Source organism: Furipterus horrens, unplaced genomic scaffold (assembly GCF_987537825.1).
Source record: "Furipterus horrens unplaced genomic scaffold, mFurHor1.1.pri manual_scaffold_12, whole genome shotgun sequence".
NCBI lineage: Eukaryota > Metazoa > Chordata > Mammalia > Chiroptera > Furipteridae > Furipterus > Furipterus horrens.
The window spans coordinates 1,428,829-1,451,656 of NW_028327182.1; the positions used below are offsets into that span (position 1 = coordinate 1,428,829).

Here is a 22,828-nt window from a genome sequence, read left to right on the forward strand (position 1 = left end):
TTTTATTCATTCAAATATTTATTCTTTGACGTGTAGAGAAGGCTCCCAGGACGGCGTATGTGAATCCAGAGCCTGCCGAGTTTTTATTTCACAAACACTCAGGGAAACAGCAGTCGTGTGAGAAAACCCAGACGACCTCAGAGGAAAAGCGGAAGCGCCGTACCACGCGGAATCCCAGGACCGAACATTGTCCCGATAGTAACTTGCTCTGAACTGAGCATAGGGAACACGCAAGCCCTTGTCATGCGTGTCACCTGCTGTGCAGCAGCCCCCTGGCTCGCTCAGGACCACACGGTCTGGGACGGAGGCCCCGGGCCCGCCCCGCTGACGAACCCCCCAAACTCCACGTGCTGCTCCAGCCACGCGCGCTCCGCACGGCTTCTCAGCAAGACCCGGTCTGCGCGGCTGCAGGGCGGGCGCTGAGCCGACCCACGCCCACAGGCCCGTGCGCACCCACGGCCTTCAGGGAACGAGAGCGAGACCTTGGATTGTTGCCACGAAGAGATCGCAGGAGGAGGCAAGACGCTTGTTTGCACATGTCCCTGCTATTTTCAACCCAGAAATACCCTTCGTTCTATTTTGGAGAGTCAGGAAAATAGTATTTGTTTTGCTCTTTTTAATGGAAAAAGTGGCGTTCCCCCCCCCCCCCCATCCACGGAGTTACACCCCCACCTGGTGGCGTTCAGACGTTGCTGCAGGCAGTTTCAAGCTGCGTGTTTAACTGGAGGTAGCGGTTTTAATTTGGTTTTTTTGTTTTTTAATGTAACGTGTATTTATTTTAAAAAGACAAAGTAAACTCCAAGTCTGTCCTTGCTTGTGGCCTGTCCTTTCCTTCACCGAAGTGGGGTCTGTCCAGTTTATTGGTAAACACTCTTTTACATACAGTGTCTAAAACATACATATATATGTGTGTGTGTGTGTGTGTGTGTGTGTGTTATACTGTACATACTGTTTTTATTCTACCCATGTTAATGCATAAAGAGCTAATAAAGTTTGCTGTTTTATGTGTATATCCTCACGCATCTATTTATTCCCCTATTGATGGACATTGAGAATGTTTCCAGAACCTCATGACGACCACACCGCCCCAGGGAAGGTCCCCATGTGTGTCTCCCGGTACAGAGGGTCCTCGTAGGCGGGGCCGGCCCCCCTACGGGGAGCTGGTGGCCGGTGTGTTTGGCTTTGGAGGCCATTTGCTTTCTTGCACTGACGACACCTGAACGGGGGGGGGGGGGGGGGGGCCGTGTCCCAGCAGGTCTTGGTTTCCGCGAACAGGCCACACTGGGTTTGGTCTTCAGGCTGCCGTCCCCGGCCCCTGCTTTCGCCTTCGGCAGGCACCACGCCACCCAGGGAACTGCGGGAAGGCCCAGCAGCCAGGCCCCGGGCGCCGGCCCTTGAACCGGCTGGCTGCCTCTGTGCTCTTGATCAGCTGTCCGGTAAGTCGTGCGCACACGAAGTCCGAGGGCACTGCCCTGACACGCGTGTGCCGACAGTGGGGGCCTTAGGTCCCGGGAAATACAGTCTCAAATCCTCAGACAAGGATAAAGTCCCTTGATCGATGATCTAAACACACCCCAGGTCTGCAGTTGGTTCAGGATACCTGGAATAAACGAGAGGAGACGGGAGGGGAGGCTGGACACGGAGGCAGGGGCTCCCCAACACAGAATCAGAGAACTCTGCATCCGTGTCGGGGAGCGTGAACGTTCTCCCGTGTGATGGGGAGCTGTTGACATGTTCTATGCGGAGTCAGAAAGCGTCCCCCGGCCACCACGGAGGGAGGAGTCCCCAGGGCGGTGAGACTGAGGCAGGAAAACCGTGGGTGCTTTTGTAATTGCCCGGGTGAGGAAAGGGGCCTTTGAGCTGGGCCAGCAGTCTCGGGGGTGGGCGAGGGGTCAGAGCAGAGGGGACAGGTTAAAGAGGCCGCAGGACTGAGGTCGTCACGGACACCTGGAGGCCGGGGCGCGGCTGGGGAGGCTTTGAGAGCGGGTTAGGGTTCTAACGTGAGTGACTCGTGGACCACAGTGACCAGGCCGGCAGGAACCAGGGTGGGCTGGGACGCGAGGACATTGCCAGTGTAGTTTTGGGTGCAGACGACGGGAAGTCGTCCCTGGAAACAGAGGCCACGGAGCTGTTATGCCACCTGCAGTCGTGGGCTTACAAGAGATTGCTCAGGAAGGAAGTCTGAGAGCTAGGACTGAGCGTGGCACCCTGGGGAACAGGGACATTGACGGCGCAGCTGGGGAGACACTCAGTGAAGACACCGGAGAGGAAAACTCTCCAGAGAGGGCGAGGGGCGGCCTGGGAGAAGGGGCGTCTCTGGAGCCGGGACCGGAGAAAGTTCCGTGCGTGCGGGGCAGGACAGCGCCCCCAGGGCCACCCGGCAGAGAGGACGCTGGGAGGGGGGTGTCGCAGGGGAAAAGCAGGGGCGGGACCAGAGCGAGAGAAGGCCGCACACCCCGCACACATGTAACGGTTCCGGCAACGGCTGGGTGGGAAGTTTCCCAACATTGCAGGCACAGGTCCTTGATAAGAATTCATTTGAACAGACCGCATATAATGTATTATTACCTCATAGAATTATTCAGGGCCTATGAACAGTGTGAAAAACACACAATTCTTATGTAATTTTTTTTGGAAAATAATGTAAAACATCATGATTTTAGGTGATCCGGAGACTATTTTCTAAGAGCCGGTTTGAATTGTTAATTTTGAGTGCACATTTTTAAAGTCTGTTTCTCTGTGTAGAGTCGTTCTTGTCATATTTAATAATTCATAATATTCAGGTTTCCATCAAGAGCGTAAGAAGCATACTTTTACTCTTGGGAACCAGGAAGAGCATCCATCTGACTGTGTGTCTCTAACAGCACAAGTGAAGATGATCTCAAGGCTGTTAACGGTGACGAAGACGGGAAACGCTTCCAGTACTGATGTGATCTGAATGGAGACAGAAGAGGGCCTTTCTTGTCCTGCTTCCCGCGGCACAAGCGTGGACGCTCACACTTCCGTGTAAAGGCGGGGGTCTGCGTCAGCCCAGCACAGTCCTCGCCACGCTCAGCACCAGACCAGCCACCTAGACTCGGGAGCGAGGCCAACCGGATGGGCGTGGGATGTGCGTGAAGCGGCCCCGCGGCCACGTCCCGCTGTGCGAGGGCCCGACCTCCCCTCTGCCGTGTGCTGCCGAGCAAACCCCTGCCTCACGCCTCTGCAGTTATTCCCTCGGCTCCTGCGTCTGACACAGCAGCTCCTACAACGTGTCCGCCCCTTCCCAACACAGGGCAGAATGACCCCCGCGGAAATTCACCTGCTCCTCTTCTACCCATCAAAGCCACACAGAACCAGGAGAAAGGTTTTGCCTGCTCTCGGGGTCTACCTCAGCCCCCAGAACACAGGACCGCCTGCTCAGGAAACAGGTTTTCTCTGAGATCAGGGGTGGGGATGGGTAAGTGAGGTTCAGAGTCTACGCAACCCGAAGTGACAGCACTGTCCGCCGATGTCCTCCCCTGCCCCTCCCCACACTTAGCGAGGAGCCGTCAGGAGCAGCGGTGAAGGCCCCGAGAGGAAGGGCCCGCCGAGGTCCCGGCGCCCCGCGGACTCCGTACGATGTCTAGCAAAGGCTGAGCTAGCAGGTTACAGAGAGCAGCCTCTGGGGGACTTCAGACTGTCTCACCGTGCCACCTGAGAAATGGGGACCCTGCCTGGGGCATTTCAGGACCGCCTGAGATGCTTCTACAAGTTTTAATGTCTTTGGGGTTTGCAAAGAACGCACCCCGACAGCACCCCGTCTTCCCTGTCTAGGGAGAAAGACAACGTCCATTTGCCGATTTCTGCTGTTTAACGGGGAAGGGTTTCCCGCCAGAGAGACTTGGGGCAGGCGAGGCCCTTGTGACCCGTCTCCCAGGGACCCGGCCAGTCACAGGGTCGGGTCCCCTACGGACCTCCAGGGGACCCGGGGCAGCCCTGTCGCGGCGCCCCCCCACCCCCCCCCCCCATGGCGGAGCCGCCTGCTCCTCGGTGCCCGGCCGGGAGGCAGGTCACTTTAAGGGCGGCCGGCACGCGCAGCCGCAGGTGCACAGTGGCCACAGGTGCGCGCCCCGGGCCATCAGCGGGCGGACGCGGCCCGAGCTCCTGCTGCGGGGAAGCGGCCGGCACCGGCACGTGGGCAGCGGGCATGGCCGCCTCAATTAGCGGCCAGGAGCCGGGCCGGGTCTCTGCTCCGGTAAGAGGCAAGAGGAGGAGGAGGAGGAAGGGAGGCAGCTGCGCTTATAACGCCCGCGGGGCCCGGGCGTCTGTCGTTCCGGGCCGGGGCCGGGGCCTGGTGGGGGGGGGGGGGGCAGGAGCGAGCCCTGGGCAGGTGCCCGAGCTGCTGGGCCCACCCGGAGGTGGGGACCGGACTGACCCCCGCCAGGACAGAGGGGCCAGGAGGGGGGGAACACGGGGAGCCTCTGGCGGGCCCGGCGCCTGCCACGCTCACCGCCGCCGCGGGCAGGAGGCCGCGGGCAGTTTCCTGGGAGCAGCAGTCAGTCCCCGACACCACGGGAATGGCCGCTGTCAGGGCCGCACGTGGCCTAGGCAGGTCCGTTTTCAGCGTCTTGTCTGCCCAGGCAGTGCCCCTCTTTAGCCCGCTCACCGGCATGGTCCGAGGTGCCTTTGTGCCCCCCGCCCCCCAACTCTTATTCCCGCAGCCAGAGCACTGAGTCACTTGTGAGTCTGGTTTAGACGCAGATGAAAGGTGATTATTAGCCCAGTAGGAAGAGCGGGGCGAAACGTCAGCCACCCCGGAAAGTGAGGGGGGCTGCCTTCTTCTTCCTCAGGTCCTGACGGATACAAATGGGCGGGGAGCCTTGGGGGCTGTGTGAGGCTCCGTCCCCTCGTCCCCTCGGAGAACGCCCGCTGCCTTCGGCCCCTCCCTCCTTAGGAACAAGCTTTCTGAGCGGAGTTAGGCCCTTCTGGAGGCGGGCCGGTTTCGTAGGTTCTCTTAAGTATTTCAGAAGGGAGGCAGCTATTTAAACTCAAGGCAACGTGGTCTTCTGTGCGGCAGGGCGAGGCCAGGCTGCGCCGGTCGGGGCTCGGAATCAAGCGTCTGATTCTCTAGAGGGAAATAAACATGGCTTCAAGCAGTCGGGAGCCCCCAAGGAGCCTTTTGTTTGCATCTGAGCGCAGAGCTGTGTAAGGCCCTCCCGCCTGGGGACCCGGGACCCAGAGTCGCCCCTCCAGCTGCTCCCCGTGATAAGAGGAGTGACGTAAATAACAACTCAGGAAAACGTGGGAGTGATTGGCTTGAAGCAGGTCAGCACCTGCTGTTACCAATTAAGGGCTTAGCCTGGGGCAGAGCAGAGGGAAACCCAGCGATTCAGGGCCCTGAGCGCGTGTGCATCTGAAATCCCAGTGCTGGGGACAAGGACATCGCATTAGAAAAACTCCCCGCACTTAAAAGGTCTCTACCAGGGTGTTGGGGGTGTTTCTTCCTGAGTGGTGGGAATCACAGATAGTTTTTATTGTCTCATTAGGCATTTTTTAGTTTCCCGCTACTTCCCGGGACTGTGTGTTGCTTTTATTTATTTATTGTTCGAAGAGGCTGGTTTAGCTCAGTGGATTGAGCGTCGGCCTGCGAGCTAAGTGTCGCTGGTTCGATCTTCCAGTCAGGGTACATCAGAGAAGGAAAACTCTGACTCCAAAAAACCTCCGCTGCCTTGCGGCATACCTCTTCAGGGGAAAGGCTAAGGGAGTAAACCCCGACAGAAAATCCGGAGCCGGAGTCCCTAAGGCGGTTTGACGTTGTAGTCAACACCGGCAACTCCTGCGGCGCACCTGAAGCCAAGCTGTATTGACTCCGTCTTTCCCTTGGACCCTTCAGCTGCGAAGAGAGGGGGGGTCTGCTGCATGGGCAACAGCAGACCCTCCATATCACCCTGCCCAGGCTCTGTAGCTTCAGCGTCATCGCAAGATGTCGATTCAACACGGGAGGAGACAGATACCGTGTCACTCCCGAGTCGGACTGCACAGCCATTCTCGGCGGTGCAGATAGACTCTTAAGAAGCTACACCATCGTCTCTCGAGACGGACGGCTGCCGACGACGACGACGTTCGAAGAGGCACTAAGCCATTGAGACGGAAAAGCATTTTCTGCCAAAGGAAGCCTCGTGCTGCTTACGTGGGGCTCACGGGTGAACCCCTGACACGTTCCGGAAGGCGGGTTTCCAGGGCCGCACGCCTGAGAGAGTTTTATTCATTTTCCTCCTCGTATTCTCATCCGTGGACCCTTATCATCACCTGTGTCCACGTTACACCATCAACGAGCCGTCTTTAGCCAAGCCGGTGTTCTGCTTTAAGCCGATGAGAAGCTGGTCAGTTGATTCGAGTTCCCGTGGGCCCGTGGGCTGGGGCCGCGTGCTCATGGGTCTCATCGTCCCGTCCCAGGTGGGCTGGGGCCTGACTTGGCCGGGCAGGAAGGGCACCTGGGGCGGGAGAGCAAGGCAGGGCTTCTTCCCGAACCTGCTTCAGTTCCTGTTTGCCCTGCAGGACCCAGGCTCTGCCCTCGGCTCCGTGAGGCTCGCCCACAGGTTCTGGGGAAACCAGAGCTTCCGAGGTGCATGCCGCCCTCAGAGCGTCATCACGGGCTAGGAAGGCGCTCACGGTGGCCGCTGGCATCTCTTCTGCAAGACTCGCCTCCGCTCCTCTGTAGGCTCACGTTTCCGAGCCCTGAGGCCTGGGTTTTGCAGTTTGATTTCAGGCTGTTGCACTGCCTGAGGTGGCCACACTTTCTCTGCAATCCTACCCCTCCCTCCCCCACAAGCTGAGGTGACATTTCTGTACTCCTTGTGCTCACGTCTGGCGCTACTCAAGAAAACATGCAATAACTCCCACCCACAAGGTGCAGAGCAAACATCTCTCCTGGGAACAGTCTCGTGATATATCCTTAGCCCCCAGATGAGGATCACCCAGGCGTCTTCCTCAAAGCTACTAGTCAGTGGCCGAACTTGGGTGACAGATGCCCGTCTTTGTCCCTTGAACACCCCTGTTCTCTTCCCACTGCATCAGGGTGTTAAGACAGGGGCCGTGCTGACGGCTTTGGGAGAACTGAGGCTCGGGCCCGGTTCTTCGCGGGTTCTGAGGGTTGAAAGCCATACTTACTCCTCAGCAGAAGAAAATACTTCATACAAGGGCAGGAACCTCGTCTCACTGTTCACCTACAGTCCCGGCCCGGCCTCTGCCCTGTAGGAGGGGCTCTGTGAGTATCTGCAGAGAGGAAACAGATTGCAGCCATATTTAAGCAGAGGCCATGTGGTAGGATCTCCGCAAGGAAGAGGAAACGGACCTTTCTAACGGAGTTTCATGGCCCAGGTCACCCTGGTTTCTCTGTGTGATTTCAGGGTGATTATCAGTAGCATCCCCTTTCAGTCTTGAAGTGTCTCAGGTTGTGGGGTACATTCAGTGTCACCCCACCTGCAGCATGTAGGTTGCTTCCGTTAACCAGGTTAATAAACAAAATGAGAATCGCTGCTTTCATGACCCTTGTTAATGACTATTTTCAGTGCTCAGACTTCAGTGCACAAGGGACGTAATGGCACAGAGGAGATTCTGCGCCGCACGGCGACTTGCCAAGTCGGCCCTGAAGGCATCAGGCTGGCCCAGGGTGCCGCGCGGCCCCCCGAACGTGTTGGAAGTGAGGACAGTTTACGAAACGAAAAGGAAACACTGTTGAAGGCCGTTCCATCGCCAGGAGTCCCAGTGTTCTCTACTGTAGAAACCCCCACGGTCACAGCTCGTTTGGGGGGGTCACACTGCCCTCTGAGAACAAAGGGTACCTGAGGGAAGTAGAAGGGCTAAGACTGGGGGTGCGGTGTGAAAGGCCGTCCGAAGGAGCCTGGAGTGGTGTCCCGTTGCAGGCAGGGCGGGGCGGGGGAGACGGCTCGGGTCGGTGGACGTGCGTGCGCGCGTCCGCGTCTCTGCCCACCCAGACTGCACGGCAGGGCACGTTTAGACCTGTCGGTGCCATGGGGGGAGGAAGGGGGCAGATTTCCAAGTCAAAGGTCCAAGGAGACCAAGCAACCAAATGCAATGCCTTGTCCTTAGTGGGATCTCGGTTGGAACAAAGCAGCTTAGTTCAAAACACACTAAAAAAAAGAAGAAAAAAATCCACAGGAGAACTTGAAATTCAGAAAGCAGACAGGATCAAGTGGCCACTCAGACAAAAGGAGAAAAAACGCAGCTTACGAGGAAGCAGAAGAGAAGACAGGAGGCCCGGGCCCCTGGGCCCTGAGCGTCTTCAGCCCTGGGCTCGCCCACTCCCTCCACGTACAGCTGGGGCCGCGGCTTTTCTAGGTCCGGGATGAAACCCAGGGACTGCTCGTCACGGAGAACATACGCGGCTGTGTGTGGGGCGGGGGCGCCTGGTGTCCGCGTGGGCAGCCGGGCAGCTGGGCAGGGCCCGAGGAAAGGCAGCCCTGCCGTGGAGCGAGGGGCGGGCTCGGCTGTCTGAGCGGAGCCGGCTGGGGTTTTTGCACCTTTGCTCCCATTGTCCCGCCCACTCACACCCAGGCCTGGTCACTTGTCCCTTGAAAGGAGTCAGTCGTTGGGGGAACAGACCACCCCAACGGCAGGGGAAGCCCATCCATGAGCGTCAGCGACAGACAGGGAACCTGGGCATGAAAGACACCCTGAGCTGCAAGGAGGTCGGGTGGCTTTGGGCTCCGAAGGGTCAGTGCAGGGTGGTGGGAAGAGCTGTTTGCGGGTTTATTGATGATCGCTGTTCTGAGAGGTGGGAGGTGGCGCCTCATTGTGGTTTCATTGGCATCTGTCTGATGATGAGTGACGTTGAGCATCTTTTTCAGATGTCTGTGGGCCATCTGTGTGTCCTCTTTGGAGAACTGTCTATTCAGGTCCCATTTTTTTATAGGATTTTTTTTGGTGTTAAATTCTACGCGTTTCTTATGTATTTTGGATATTGGCCACCTCTTGGATGTATTATTGGCAAATATCTTTTTTCCTTCAGTAGGTTGCCTTTGTATTTTGTTGATGGTTTTCTTTGCTGTGCAAAACCTTTTTAGTTTGATGTAGTCTCATTTGTTTATTTTTTCTTTTGTTTCCCTTGCCCAGGGACACATTAAAAAATATTGCTAGGAGTGACACCAAAGAGTTTACTGCCTCTGTTTCCGTCTGGACGGTTGATGGTGTCGTGTCTTACATCTGAGCCGTCAGTCCATTTTGAGTTTATTCTTGTACGTGGCAGAGAAGGTGGTCTAGTTTCATTGTTTTGAAAATACATCTGTCCAGTTTTCCCGACACCACTTGCTGAGGAGACTGTCCTTACCCCGCTGCGTGTTCCTGCCTCCTCTGTCACAGGCTAATGGAGCCCAGAGGCGGGGGCGTGTTTCTGGGCTCTCTGTTCTGTTCCATTGATCTGGAGGCTTGGTCTTGGGCCAGGGCCAGGCTGTTTTGATCCCTGTGGCCTGCAGCGTCGTGTGATATCAGGCAGCATGATATCCCCAACTTCGTTCTCCTTTCTCAAGATTGCCGAGGCTATTTGGGGACTTCTGTGGTTCCATAGAAATTTTTGGATTATTCTAGTTCTATAAACAATGCTATTGGAAGTTCGATAGGGGTTGCATTGAATCTGTAAATGGGGGTGGGTAGTGTGGACATTTTAAGGAGGATAATTCCGCCAAGCCGTAAACATGGTAGGTGCTTCCAGTACATTCCGCTCTCCTTCCATTTCTTTCCTCGGTGTCTTAGTTTTCTAAGGGCAGGTCCTTCCGAGCACGTCCTTGGTTAAATTTAATCCTAGGTTATTTTATTTTTGTGATGCAATTGTAAATGGGATTGTTTTCTTAATTTGTCTTTCTGACAGTTCATTACTGCTATATAAAAATGCAACTGATTACTGAATGTTAATTTTATATCCTACTTCACTGCATAGAATGACAGTTTTACTTCTTCCTGTTCAATTCGGATGCTTTCGTTATTTATTTTTGTCTGGTTGCTGTGGCTAGAATTTCCAATACTATGCTGAAGAAAGTGGTGAAAATGGACAGGCCTGTCTTGTTCCTCATGTTAAGGAAAAGGCTTTTAGCTTTGGCCCGTTGAATATGATGTTGGCTGTGGGTTTGTCATATGTGGCCTTTGTTACGTTGAGGACTGTTTCCTCACTTTTTAAATAGTTTGGTCATGAATGGACATTGGATTTTGTCAAATGCCTTTTCTGCTGTGGAGAATAAAACAGAAAAATAAAAGATGAGGATGGAAATTACATTTTTCCTAATTGAATGTCCTTCAAAATGTCCCTACTAGAAATAAAGGTTTTTGATTCCTAATATTGAGATCTGAATAGCATGCATATTCTGTTTAAATAAAGGACTTTATCTGAGCATTTCTTAGGATTTCAGCATCTAAAGCTTACACCGTTCTGTGGAGTCCGTGTTTCCTCAAAAGGGTTTGGGAGAGTAAAAACAAAAACCCCCCAAAACGTGCAGGCGAGCGCCCAGTTTGGCTCTGTCGTTGGTAAGCACGTTTTCCAGCGGAGCGGGTGGTCCAGAGGCCAGGCCGTAAGCCCCTGTCCGTGGTCAATGGGATGGGAAAGACGCTTGCAGGAAAACCATAGCAGAATGGAATTTGTAGGCAACACGCTTCAAAATGGCATGGCCTTCAGGCCCGCTTTCTGCCCTGGGCACCGAGGCCCGGGGTCGCCAGCTCCCGCCCCGCACGTGCTTGTGGTCGTGCCCTCGGCCACCTGCGGACGTCCTGGCCCCGCAGGGAGGGCCTTCGCCCTCTGTGCCCAGGAGTCAATTCTGTGCGTTGCTGCATCTTTTCCTTCTCTTTCAGGCAAAAATAGACATCTTGTTGGTCGGAGATGCCACCGTTGAGCAGCTGGCTGACACGGTGCAGAAGTTCTTTTCTAGTCTGGCGGAAGTCACGGTCACCCTTGGTGACATCAGGGAGGCGGCGGTGCTTCTGGAGGAGCGCGCGTTCCACGTGGTATTCCTGAAGATGACCTCACCGACGGCCGCGGAGCGGGAAGCGGCGGGGTCTCTCAGGTGGGCTCCGCGCCTTGGGGACAGCTTCTGTGCACACCTGTCCGAGGAGAACCCCGAGGAGAGGGTGCTACTTCTGCTCTGCCGTCCAAGGTGCAGGATGGTTTCGTGGGCAGGGTCTCCGTGCATGTTTTCATTCCCGCTTGGTCGCGCTATTATAACAACGATCATTTTAGCTTAAACAGTAATAGGCGAGGGCAAGAGCATAAGAACTTTTTGTTTGTAGAAATGTATTTGGTGTAGGACGCCCCCAAAGGGGCTTCTTTTTAATAACTGTCCCTAAATGGCCCATCTTCCTGGGGCTCGTTGTCAGGGCAGGACGGGGAGCCGGCGAGCGGGGCCGGGCCGCAGGCGTTGCTCCGGACGGGGAGGCCGAGTGAGAGCCGCCGGGTCCGGGGCCGCAGCACCTGGGCGGTCCTGCTTCACCAGTGGCCCCGGCCCGGGTCGCCTTCTGTCTGCGGCCCCCTGGCTGTCAGGGGTGCACACGAGGGTCTCCCTGGCCCGACCGCCTCGGGGCCTGAGCCATTTAGGGTGCTTTAAGTGAGGGTTAGGTCAGAACAGGTGTGCTCACACGTATAAGAGAACGTGATGGGAAAGCAGATGATATTCACACATATAAGGGCTTCTGAAATGACACATTCCGCTGCGGAAACGGGAGTCGGGGGGACAGGAAGCCAAAGGCACCGAGTTGCTTGTGAAGGAGAAGGAGGCGGACAGACAGACGGACATTACTCCAGGGGTTTTTCGGGACAGCTGATCTTCTGCATGTCTTTAGACTTCCCATACAGCTGTCCCCTGACCCTTTCCCCAGTTGCGGTTGCCATAGAAACGCATCATAGAAAGACTGTCCTTATTGACAGCGAGGGGTCCTGCTCAGGGAAGCCGTGGGTTTGACTGAAGACTCAGAATCTGGATTCCTTGTCCGTCAAACTGAAACAGAGAACCTCAGGCACCTCTTATAAAGAAAGCGTTAAACGGAGCAAGTATTAGTTTTAGCGGAGTGTCTCCGTCCCCGGCGTTCCTCCCATCAGCTGTGGGTGTGCTGTGCCCCGCGCGGCAGACCCCAGAACGTCTCTGTGCAGCTGTACGAAGTGAAAACGCACCCCCTTTCCTCACAGGTTGTTCAAAAAGCGGTCCCTCTCTTCCTTCCCTGATCGGAGATGCGCTTTTACGAAATTTTCATGTTCATGCCACCATTTTAAATTCTAAAGAAAAATAGAAAATCACTCTAGTTCGATTTCTGATAAGCTAAGCTGTTGAATCCCAATGTTTTGAATGATGATTTTGCTTCATTGTAACTCTTTTTTCCTTCTCAGATTTGGCAAGAAGAAAAATACACACTTTCTGTTTGTTTCTATAATCCCTGAAAACTTCACAGGTATGTGTCTGCTGGACGTATTATTTGTTTTTCCTCCGAATGGAAACCACAGGTCAATATTTAATGCAAATATCCTTAGGTTGTCTTTCAGGGCACGGAGCGGACATCACGTTAACTGAGCCGCTGACGGGGGAGAAAGTCAGTGTGGTGGTGGAATACTGGAAAGCATATTTCTCAGACACTGGTGAGTGAAAAACAAATTTCCAGAGGTTTGGGAAGGTCTAATTAAAACGCTACAAAAATTAAATTTATACCTTTTAAAGTGGGTTTTCCCCAGACGTGTTTTCTTTGCTAAAGATGAACTGTGTGCTGTCAACTGTGAGGAACATGATCCTTGTCTGTCAGAGTCTGAAGGAAACGAGAATAAATCAGACCGAGCGAAACGTCCTCTGCCGATGAAGAGAAGACCCCCCGTCTTCCCGGGATTAAAATGTGTCGCTCGGGACCGAGACAGCATTGTGGGCACAGGGGTCATCTGGGAGAGCGAGGTCGTTACTTTTGGTTTTGATAGCCTAGCTACTGCCGTCATTTCTTCGTCATTAAAATGGAACGACTCGGCCTGTGGCCTCGTGTCATTGTCTAGAGGCAGGGTCACTACCTTAAAGCGTATCGAGACCCTTGCATATAAATGACTTAAGTTAACAGAGGGCTTATGCTTTCTGTTTTAGACAGATAATGTCCGTGCTCCACCAGCCCTCCCATTTTTTAAACTCTCCACTCCGTCATGTTAATGCAGTGCATGGCCAGCATCTAACCACGGCGCCTGATGAGATGGCTTTCATCTGGCTTGTGAAAGGACAGCCCCCGCTTCTGAAATTAAGTCCTGCGGGAATCATCGTGGGGCCGTGACTGTGGATGGTTTTCCTGGGCCCGGGACACTAGCGGGGAGATCTGGCACCATGGGCCTGAAAGACACGTTAGAGGGTCCCAAGTGAGCTCGTACTCCACCTGGTGCAGGGTTCAGCGCACCCCCTCTTTTCCAGGGCCCTTCACCTGCACTCAGGGAGGGCTAGTGAGTCTGCTCAGGACGTCACAGTGGCTCCCAGGGCTTCCCAGAGTGGCTTCCGCAGGACTAGTGTCGGGAAAGCCGGCGTGGCTGCCTGCCGGCACCTGCCTAGCTCCCAGCCGGCGGGTCTCACCGCGCCTGGGCGCACACGCCCCAAACCCAGCACGGCCGTCGGATGCCATAGTTGGGCAGTGTTGCTGCTCCCCAAAGACTCACGCAGCGCTCCTGTCTCTGCCAGTCGTCTACAGACAAGGGCTTAAGACCCTCAGTTTAATGTGCTGTGAGCAAACCTCTCTCTAAGTTTCTGGAATCTGGTAGAAAGGGGATGCCCTTGGGTAGATAGTATGTAGTGGTTTAAGTTTTGCTTCCTAACCTGGGTGGTTCATGATTCATCCCTGAAGTCGATGAACTGCTTTTTTTTTTCTTTTAAAAAACACTGCCTTGTGCCCTGGCCAGGTGGCTCAGTGGGTTGGAGCGTTGTCCCATAGACCAAAAGTTTGCAGGTTTGATTCCCGAGTGGGCGCGGACGAGAGGCAACTGATTGATGTTTCTCTCTCACGTCAATGTTTCTCTCGTTCTCTCAAAAAAGAAAAAAAAATCAGTAAACATGTCCTGGGGTAAGGATTTAAAAAACCCTGCTTTGTAAAATCTGTTGAGTAAAAAGTGAGCTGCTGCTGATTGGGGTGTGTGTGTGTGATTGACGTCAGCAGCACCGGTGATTCCAGCGTTAAAGCCGCCCCCTTTCAACGTTGCAGGGAAGAGTGGGAACTCCGCGCCGCCCGAAGAGTCTGGGTCGCCCCCGCGGGAGGCCTGCCGCGGGCACCTGGGATGTCTCTCTGCTCATGTCTTCGCTTGGTGCGTCTTTTTTTTTCTTTCCCACTTTCTCAAAATAGCAGTTTTTACCGTACGCATTTCACGGGAAATCGGGTGCAGAACTTACTGATGGTGGGACTCTCGTTCAAGGGCGGGGGGCGGGGGAGGTGATGCAGAAGACCGAAGAGGCTGATTTTTTGGAAGAGGGATCTAGCTGCTTCTGTGTTTTGGGATCCGGGGCGTGGACGGCGGGTACACATTGCGGAGGAGTCGGCTCCGTGTAAGGACCACTCGGTGGCAGTCTTAGCTGGCCCCAGGGTGCAGGGGATTGTAAGGTACGACGTCCCGTCAGGGGGCCGTTAGAGTCTACCTGATCGCCAGTCAAAATTAAACAATGCCAGCGCTGCTCCTGCTGTTTCAAGGCAGTAGGATCTTTCCTTCAAACAAAAACTTTACCTCGACCCCAGCGGTGAAACAGACGAGAGCAGCCTCAGCTCTGCCCGCCCCCACCGATCTTCCCTCGGTCGGCCTTTGAACTCTTCCACCTAAACCCGTCATTGTTGAAAAGAACCCTTAAAGAGTCCTCTCTGTCCCCGTTCCCCTCCCTGAGCGGCGTTAGAGCAGGCGTTCCAACCCGCACGGGGGAGGCTGCGTAACGGGGGGCCAGCCCTTCTAACGCTGGCATCCTATTGTGCTTCTGAACGTTCCGTTTCGGTGCGTTGCTTTCCTTCCCGTGAAGCCGATGGCCAAGGAGGGTGTAAGCAGAGCGCAGGGTCGCAGAGAGTGGGTGCAGCTGCTCAGGACGGGGGCGGCGACGGTGGGAACTGGGAGTCGGTCGCTTCCGGAATTTGTAGAATGTGACCAGCCGCTCCTTGTAGAATGCGACCATTTACTATTTTGAACAAGGAAGGGCGAGACTTGGCAGCCCGTGAGCGTGGTTAACCAGAGGCACTCCCGTAAGTGACACAGAGCTGTCCACAGCGCTCTGTTAGCCTCCGAGAGGTCTGCTGCATTAACCCTTATGTGAACGCGAGGGGGGATGGCTCTGGGACGTCCTTGTATGACTCGCACCTGCTTTTGCGGGTCCACTCAGCGTGAACCTTTGTTTTTCCTCAGAATCCTGCTCCTAAAAATACAAGTAAATTTTGAAATCAAGTTATGTCCCTTGGGAAAAAGATTCATATTAGTTTTTAAGGTTCTTAGGGAAGTTTTTATAAAATCAATCAAATCAGTTAATCCAAATGCATAGAGAAGTTCTAGAATAATGGTAGACCTAGAACATGTCCATTGGTTGGCGTGCTTTTCTGTGGAGGGGCCCGCCCTTGCCCGTCAGTCGGGAATCGCGCACCTCGTCTCTCTGATCCCTTTTCCTTTTTCCTCTGATGCACCTGGAGATGCAGTTCCATCGTGGGGGGTTGTTGTAATCAGTGAGGTCACATTATTATTTTAATCCTGCTTGTAGCTGTTATTCTTTATCAGTATATTTCCTAATACTGATCAGCCATTGAATCTATGATCTTGATGACTTCTTCTGAAATAAGCATTCTGCACCCGGCGTGCTCTGTATGTACTGCACCCTGGAACGAGGCAGAGGCTCAGAGGGACGCCGTTGGTTCGTACCGGTGCTTCCTGTGTGAGCCTGCCTGACAACTCTCCTCTTAAATGTGTGGTGTGATTTTCTCTCGTTTCTAGTTCTGACTCCCTAAGAAATGACATTGGACTTGAATTAAAGGCTCCGTTGTCTGATCCTGAAAGAAGCAAAAAGATTTCTCTTCTTCATTCAAGCAAAGAAAAGCTGAGAAGGTGAGTGTGGATCCCAGTCCTTTTTAGCATTGTTTCCTTGTAGGAAAGAGATCCTTCCATGCACTTTATAATTTTTTGTAATAGTGTTAGCAGTCTGCATGAAGCTAGTGAATCTGGCAACTGAGTACATGCCACTCATTCATTGAGTCATTCCACAGATAGCTGTGCGTACCTACTGTGTGCCGGGATATGATCGGAGAGCTGAGAAAAACCAAGTCCTTCCCCGCTGGGAGGTCTCCGTCCCGTGCTCAGTCTTCTCAATAAGCGGCTGTTTGTTAAGTAGAAAACGACCCCTTGACACCTGTCATGACAGAGGGGACGCACAGGAGCGCCTAGCAAAGGCGCCTAAGACAGGATGCGGGGCACGGAGGGTTTTCTTGAGAACATGAGAACCAGCGAGAGCTTTAAACCAGAAGTTGGTGACTTGGTGTAGAAATCAGGGCGGGACCTTTGTGTGGCGGGCGGAGAGGCTGCCCGTGTGAGGAAGGACAGTGAAGTCAGGAAACCTGCACGTGTTGTCCCAGCGTGGATTCTCGGGGCACAGGTGGGAAGTGGCAGGACACGAGGGGCCGGGGCGGAGGGCTGGGCGCGGGTGACCTCGGGGGGCAGGAAGGGATGTCAGCAGAGGCGGGGCCTGGTCGCATCAGCACCTGGGGAGGGACGCCCCCCCAGCACACCGGAGCGAGTCGGGTCTGGAGGCCGGAAGCGCCGGGAATAGGAAGTGGTGAAACCCCACACTGCGGTGTGAGAAACGGGCCTCGGGGAAGGAGCCCGCTTTGGGTCTGTTAAGTAGGTAGGGTCACTGTGGGCACGGCTGGGGGTGGGGACCGACCCCCCTGGAAGCTCACAGAAGGGCGGCCTGGCTGTGGGGGCCACTTTCACTGTTGCTGAGTTTGAGCATCTGCGGGGTTCAGTGGTGCTCACTGTCCAGCATGGAGGTGGCCCCTACATTCTAGAGAAAGGTCTGGGCTAGGAAAGCAGAATTGGCGCCCTCGGGACTCAGCGTCAGTGGGAAGTGTGGCCATGGCACGGGTGTGGCTTTGAACGAGACGGGCGGGGAAGAGGGCCTTGGGGGGGGGGGTGACCGTGGGGCAGGCGCGGGCCCTGAGGAACAGCAACTGCTAATAGAACAGAACAACTCTAACGACAGACTGCGGTGAACGCTACGCGCGTGGGGTCCTTCTCTCGTGGGTGATCAGAGACAGGGACTAAGGCCCCAATGGGCAGGTGGCGCCCGCAGCGAGGACGCCCATGACAAAGAGGTGGCTCCCAACACACCGGACGGGTCCCACGCAGGCTGGCGGGAGGCTTCAGCACGCCACGCAGAGCCGCGTACTGTGTAAAACGTGGCCAGTGTTTCATTCTGAGACTTCCCACTTAATAGTTTTGGACCACGGTTGAGTGCAGGGAACTGACCCCGTGGGAAGGGGAACTGCAGAGAAGGGGACCCCTGCGCCCCCCAGGTTGGGGCCTGGGCCGGGGGCGCAGAAGCCTGGCTGGCGTATACGTGGGCGCCGGGGCTGGGGCCGTTGCTGGCTTTTGAGGGCGCAGCTCTCCTCCGAAAGGGAGACCAGGCAGGGCGGGGGCTGCTCCTTCGTGCAGAAACCCCGCGGGGGTGCGGTGGGGTGGGGGTTGCGCACCCGGAAGCAGCGGGGCCTGAGCGCCCGATGCTGCCTCTCCAAGCAGAGAGCGCATCAAGCAGAGCTGCGAGCAGCTGCGAGCCCTGGTGCCCAGCGGCAGGGGCCGCAAGAGCGACACGGCGTCCATCCTGGAGGCCACCGTGGAGTACGTGGAGCGCGTCCGGGACAGGATCCCCCCCGCCGTCATGGGCCAGGTATGCGGCGCCCAGGCCCGGGAAGTTTCCCCGTACCCGCAGCGCGTTCACGCTCCGATTTTCTTTCTGTGTTTTATCACTGGACGTGTGTGCGCGTGTGCGTGTGAAAAAGACCCCTAACCCCCTCTCTCTGTCTCTCTCTCGCAGATTACAGAGGCGCTCCAGAGCAACAGCAGGTTTTGTAAGAAACAAGCGTCCGACCTGCTGCCCCTCCCGGGCACACTCATGGCACCAAGGTGTGACCAGCGCCCCTTGTGGCCACCCCCCCACCTGCCCACCACGAGCCCGCAGGCATTTGTGAGGCATCAGTGAGCGCCCTGGCCAGCAGGCTCAGCCGCTGGGAGCATCGTCCTGGGCACTGAAAGGTGGCGGGTTCGGTCCCCAGACAGGGCGCCTGCCCAGGCTGTGGGCTCAGTCCCTGGCTGGGGCGCGCGTGGGAAGCACTCATCCACGTCTCTCTCTCACATCGCTGTTTCTCTTTATCTCCCTTCTTCTCCCTCTAAAATCAGTGAACATATCTTCCAGTGAGGACTAAAAAAAGTCAGCACACTCTTCCCATTGCTGAGGTGCCTGGTTTCATTGCAGGGATAAGATGTATTGTGTTCTCAGGCCCCTGACTCGGTCGTCCTTTGCCCCAGTCTCCTTTTGTCACTTCTGAGGGCCCTAGAAGGGGGCTTTAGCAGTGCTGACGGCTGTGACCGAGGCCACCAGTCGGGACATGATGGATGCTGGCATTCCTTTGTCACGGGAAGCCACAGGCTTGGGAGCAGTCCCGCACTCCTTCCGCTGGGGGTCCTTCCTGAAACCGCTAGTGCAGCACGGGGCGTGCCAAGGAACACGTCCCGTTTCAGTTTACCGCTACAGGCACACGGAGACCCAGGGAGGAGCAGCCCGTCGGTCCTCGCACCCCACGGGGGCCTCCGGGTCCCGTTCTGCACCACACTCTCACACTTCCATGACCCGCCGTTCAGGCTCTGCCTGCGTCTCTGTAGCGGGACTGAGAGAAGAAGAGCAGAACTCAGCAGTGTCCATGCGGTCTTCCTTGAGGAATGTGTCAAGTGTGTTTTCCTCTCTCTCAAGGGAAAGCAGTGTTTCAGCCAGCACGCAGGCACCTGGGAGCGGAATCGGCCTCCTGGCTCACAGGAGCTTGGACGTGTACCCCGCGCCTGCCCCCGGGGGCCCCTCGGATGGCGCTGTGAGAGGTGAGCTCTGCCGGACCCCCCGTGGAGGCAGCGTGCGTGGCCCGCGCAGCCCGGGCTCCTCCGCACGCCCCGCTGTGCCCAGGGTGCAGCCAGCCGGGACCCGCACCAGGGGGTGTTCTGGGGTCGTCTCTTGAACTGTGCAGGCTGGCCCGGCGCTCCTCAGTGGCCTTATTCCAAAATTGAGCTCAGCACTGACCACCGTGACCAGAAAGCTCATCTTCCCGAGGCGCCCTGGTGGCCTCACGTCTGTGAGCGGAGCCTACAGGGAGGGGCAGTGTTTGCGTTAACTCTGGGCGCGTCCATGGGTTCCCCTTCTTCGTGCCTCGTCCCCTCTCCGGGAGGCCGGCCGGCACTGCGCGCTCCTGCCCGGCACCCCGGCGGCGTGCGCCCCTGACCGCCTCCTCTGCGCACCCCCTTCCCAGCACTCACCACCCCTAATACCTTTACTCGCACGCTCTGCTGTCCCCTGTCTCCTCCTGCCAGAACGCCACCTCCACCGAGACGGGGCCTTTGGCCGGGCATGCTCATGGCTGCGTTTCTAGTACTGAGAGCCACGGCCGACTCATGGCTGGTGCTCACGAGCATCCCTGACGCACAGGGTCACGGGGAGACCCGCCCTTACCCCATCCCAGGGCGTTTTTGGTGTCCACGTGACCTAGTCTGGGCACGCTGAGCACGCATGGGCGCGAGGAGGTGGGAGGAGCAGGGCCCGGGTGGAAGAACGCGGCTGCCCGCGGGTGACTTGGCACTGCTGAGGCGGCGCTCCATGGAGAGGCCAGCCCTTCCCGTGGGGCTCCTGGCCCGCCTGTCAGAGGCGGGGTGACGGACACCCCTGCCCACCTGCTCGGCGCCCGAGGGGGAGGGCGCCCTGCTGCATTGCCTGTGCTGTGCGGGGACCTTGCCCACCCTGTACCAGGTTGGCTCCGGGGCCGTGCCGTTGTTCCAGCTCAGACGTCCCCGCTTCACAGGTGGGGACACAGGGACAGACCAGGGCCAGTTCTTTTCCGCACGGAGCCCACCAGGGAGTCGCAGCGAGGGCCACACAGCAAAATGCGGCTCCTCGTCACTGAAGTGCTGCGTGGCGGTGCTGCGGGTGGCGTGGGGACACCGTGGAAGCCAGGGCACTGGCGGGGTCACCGGGGGTGGCGTCTCCTGTCCCAAGAGAAAGGGGCCAAAAATAACCAGCTGCTCCTGGGACGACGCCGGGACCGTAGGCTGGGGCGTGTGGAGGCGGGAGGAGAGCTGGAAGTTCATGGAATCAAACCCCCATTTTAGTTTTATTTACATACATTTTTCTATTTGAAGAGCAGTATCAGTCCTTCCCCAACCGGACCAAGATAATAACTGTGTTCTGTAAGTGTCTTTCCTTCCAGTCCTTCTCTGTCGGACCACAGTGGACATGCAGTTTTGTCTCCTGCTTTTGTTGCTTTTGCTACTTTTTACTGTGCATTTTACCTGTGTCAGTAGTTCACCAGCTGCTTTAGAGGATACTCTTCTGAGCCATCCTCCGATTGCTGTGTTCAGTGTTCCCCGTTTTACGGGGAGAGTGCTTTTCTGTGTTCTATGATAGGAAATACGTGTGTCCCCGCAGGGGACTTTTCCGTAGTCTGGTCTTTTCCGTGGGCAGCCTGTCATGACTTGTTTGAGGACGTGAGCACACGTGTTGGCACGTGTTACATGAGCCAAGCTGATTTTGAAAGTGCATCGGAATAGCTGAAATCAGTTCAGTCTTTCAGATTTCACGTGTCACCACGTCAGTCTGACTGTGACGTGGGAGGACTGTCCTGGCTCAGGGTTTAGATGTCATTGTGGTGCTAGCACTGGTCCTTTGCTGTCAATCCCTGGACACGTCTCCCGAAATGCCAATATTCACACATATTCCAGGTCCATTTGTATTTAAAGTAGATGTACGGTCACTTTTCTTTTATTATTTTTAGTGTCCAGAAGAAAATAAATAGCCATTCACGGCCTTACTTGAGATTACACCGTCAGCATTCCTCCTGTGTTTTTAAACACTTTTCTGCTTTCCAGGTGAGCCCGGCTCCCTGGTAGGAACCCCCCAAACTTCATTCCCATTGGAGGGGGTTCTCCCCGCCCTGCTTCATGGGGACCGTCACCGTTTTGGTTATACTGGAAGCCACACACACACGCACACACACCGCCCGCCCACCCAGAGGCCCAGAGAGCCGACGCTTCTCGGACATCGGCCCTTTAATGGCGCGTGGACACTGACGTACAACGTACGTGTGGCCCGGACGTTGCTACTGAAACGTCCCCTTTGCTTTTCCAGCGGCGTCCGTGTGCAGCGGTGTAAGCGTGGCTCCCGGGAAGCGGCTCCGAGCTCCTGGGCTGCGTACACGGGCAGTCACGCGCTTTCCTTGTTTTTGAAGGTCAGTCTAGCTGCGCCCCAGAGAAGGCTGTCGGTGAGGCGCACCCAGGTCGAGTCCCCAGCCCAGCGCCATCTCTTAGCTCCTTCCACGCCGTCAGCTACTGCCCCACAGCTGTCCCCTCCTGGGACGCGGCTGCCATAACCCATCAGAGTGTCTCGGGGCACCTGCTGTCGCCGGGGTGCAGAGTCTCCAAGGGCCTCCCTCCGCACTGCACTTCCCGGCCTTGCCAGGCTGCCGCAGCGCATCCCAACTGTCTGGTAAGTCTCCTGGCCTCGTGGGTCCACTAGGACTCTGTCCCTCCGGCCCTCAAGGCCCCTGGCGTGCATTCTGCTGCAAGTGCTGTGGACAAAGGAAAGTTAACATGATATATGTGTCAACAAACATAATACTAGTGCTAATAATGATCAGCATAGCAACAGGAAAACCAGAGTAAATAAAAAAAGGATTGCAACGTTATTGTTCTGTCATTGACCTATAGCTAGTCTGTAGTTTTTGTTGTAAGAAAAAAATTATTTAAAAAAAAATTTATTTACTTTGAGAGAGAGGGGAAGGGAGGGAGAAAGAGAGAGAGAGAAACATCCATAGGTTGCCTCTCATGCGCCCCCAACTGGGGACCTGGCCCGCAACCCAGGCTGTGTCCCGACTGGGAATCGGACCGGTGACCCTTTGGTTCGCAGGCCGGCGCTCATTCCACACCAGCCTGGGCAGAAAAAAATTACTTTTAATACCAATAAATAATATGTATTTAAAAACCTGTATGTTTAACTCACCTGAATATTTCTCATGGCTTTACAAATCCTTTCCTATTGCTTTAGGACCTGGAAAACAGATTTATGTCATGATGAGGAGGGACAGGTCGGTATTCAATTAACGTGGTTTTCTTCCCCTTTGCAGCAGCAATTTTGGGCACATCAGTAGCACATGTTTGAAATTCACACTCTAGACCTCCTACTGGGCGCAGTCTGAGGACACAGGAAGAATGGAACCGAGGAGGGTCTTGAAAGCTACATCCAGAGACCTAATATCAGAAGAGTTTGCATTGCATGCTTTCTGATAAACGTGCCACAAGCTTCTGCAGATAGAAAGACAGGCTTACCCCCTCCTTACCCTGGCCTCCCCCACCCAGAAAGCTGCAAGAACCAACGGCCTCGATACTGCGACGCTTTTCTCCTGGAAAACATTCCACAGTTTAGGAGAAAAGCGCACGATGCAGACGACCCACGTGGCCGGATGAAGTGCCGCGTTTGGGGAGGGGCGTGGATACTCCCTCGGGCGTCGCTAAGGACGGATATTGCAACTCGATCAATTTTAGTTTCACTGTGACGTCCTGTCCCTTATTTCTAGGTGGGGTTTTTGCTTTCTAGACTTGACATGT

At 55.7% G+C, this 22,828-nt stretch overlaps 1 protein-coding gene across 1 annotated transcript; it reads left to right on the top strand.

The window, feature by feature from the left end:
* The first annotated feature begins 4,168 nt into the window (after nt 1-4,168).
* On the top strand, nt 4,169-22,687 carry SOHLH2 (spermatogenesis and oogenesis specific basic helix-loop-helix 2). Its single transcript, XM_090258818.1, has 11 exons — nt 4,169-4,216; nt 10,819-11,030; nt 12,344-12,405; nt 12,485-12,589; nt 14,167-14,266; nt 15,917-16,027; nt 17,714-17,861; nt 18,009-18,097; nt 18,942-19,063; nt 21,454-21,710; nt 22,580-22,687. The coding sequence occupies exons 1-11, from the start codon at nt 4,169-4,171 to the stop codon at nt 22,685-22,687; spliced, it is 1,362 nt and encodes a 453-aa protein (XP_090114944.1).
* The last annotated feature ends 141 nt before the right edge of the window (nt 22,688-22,828 follow it).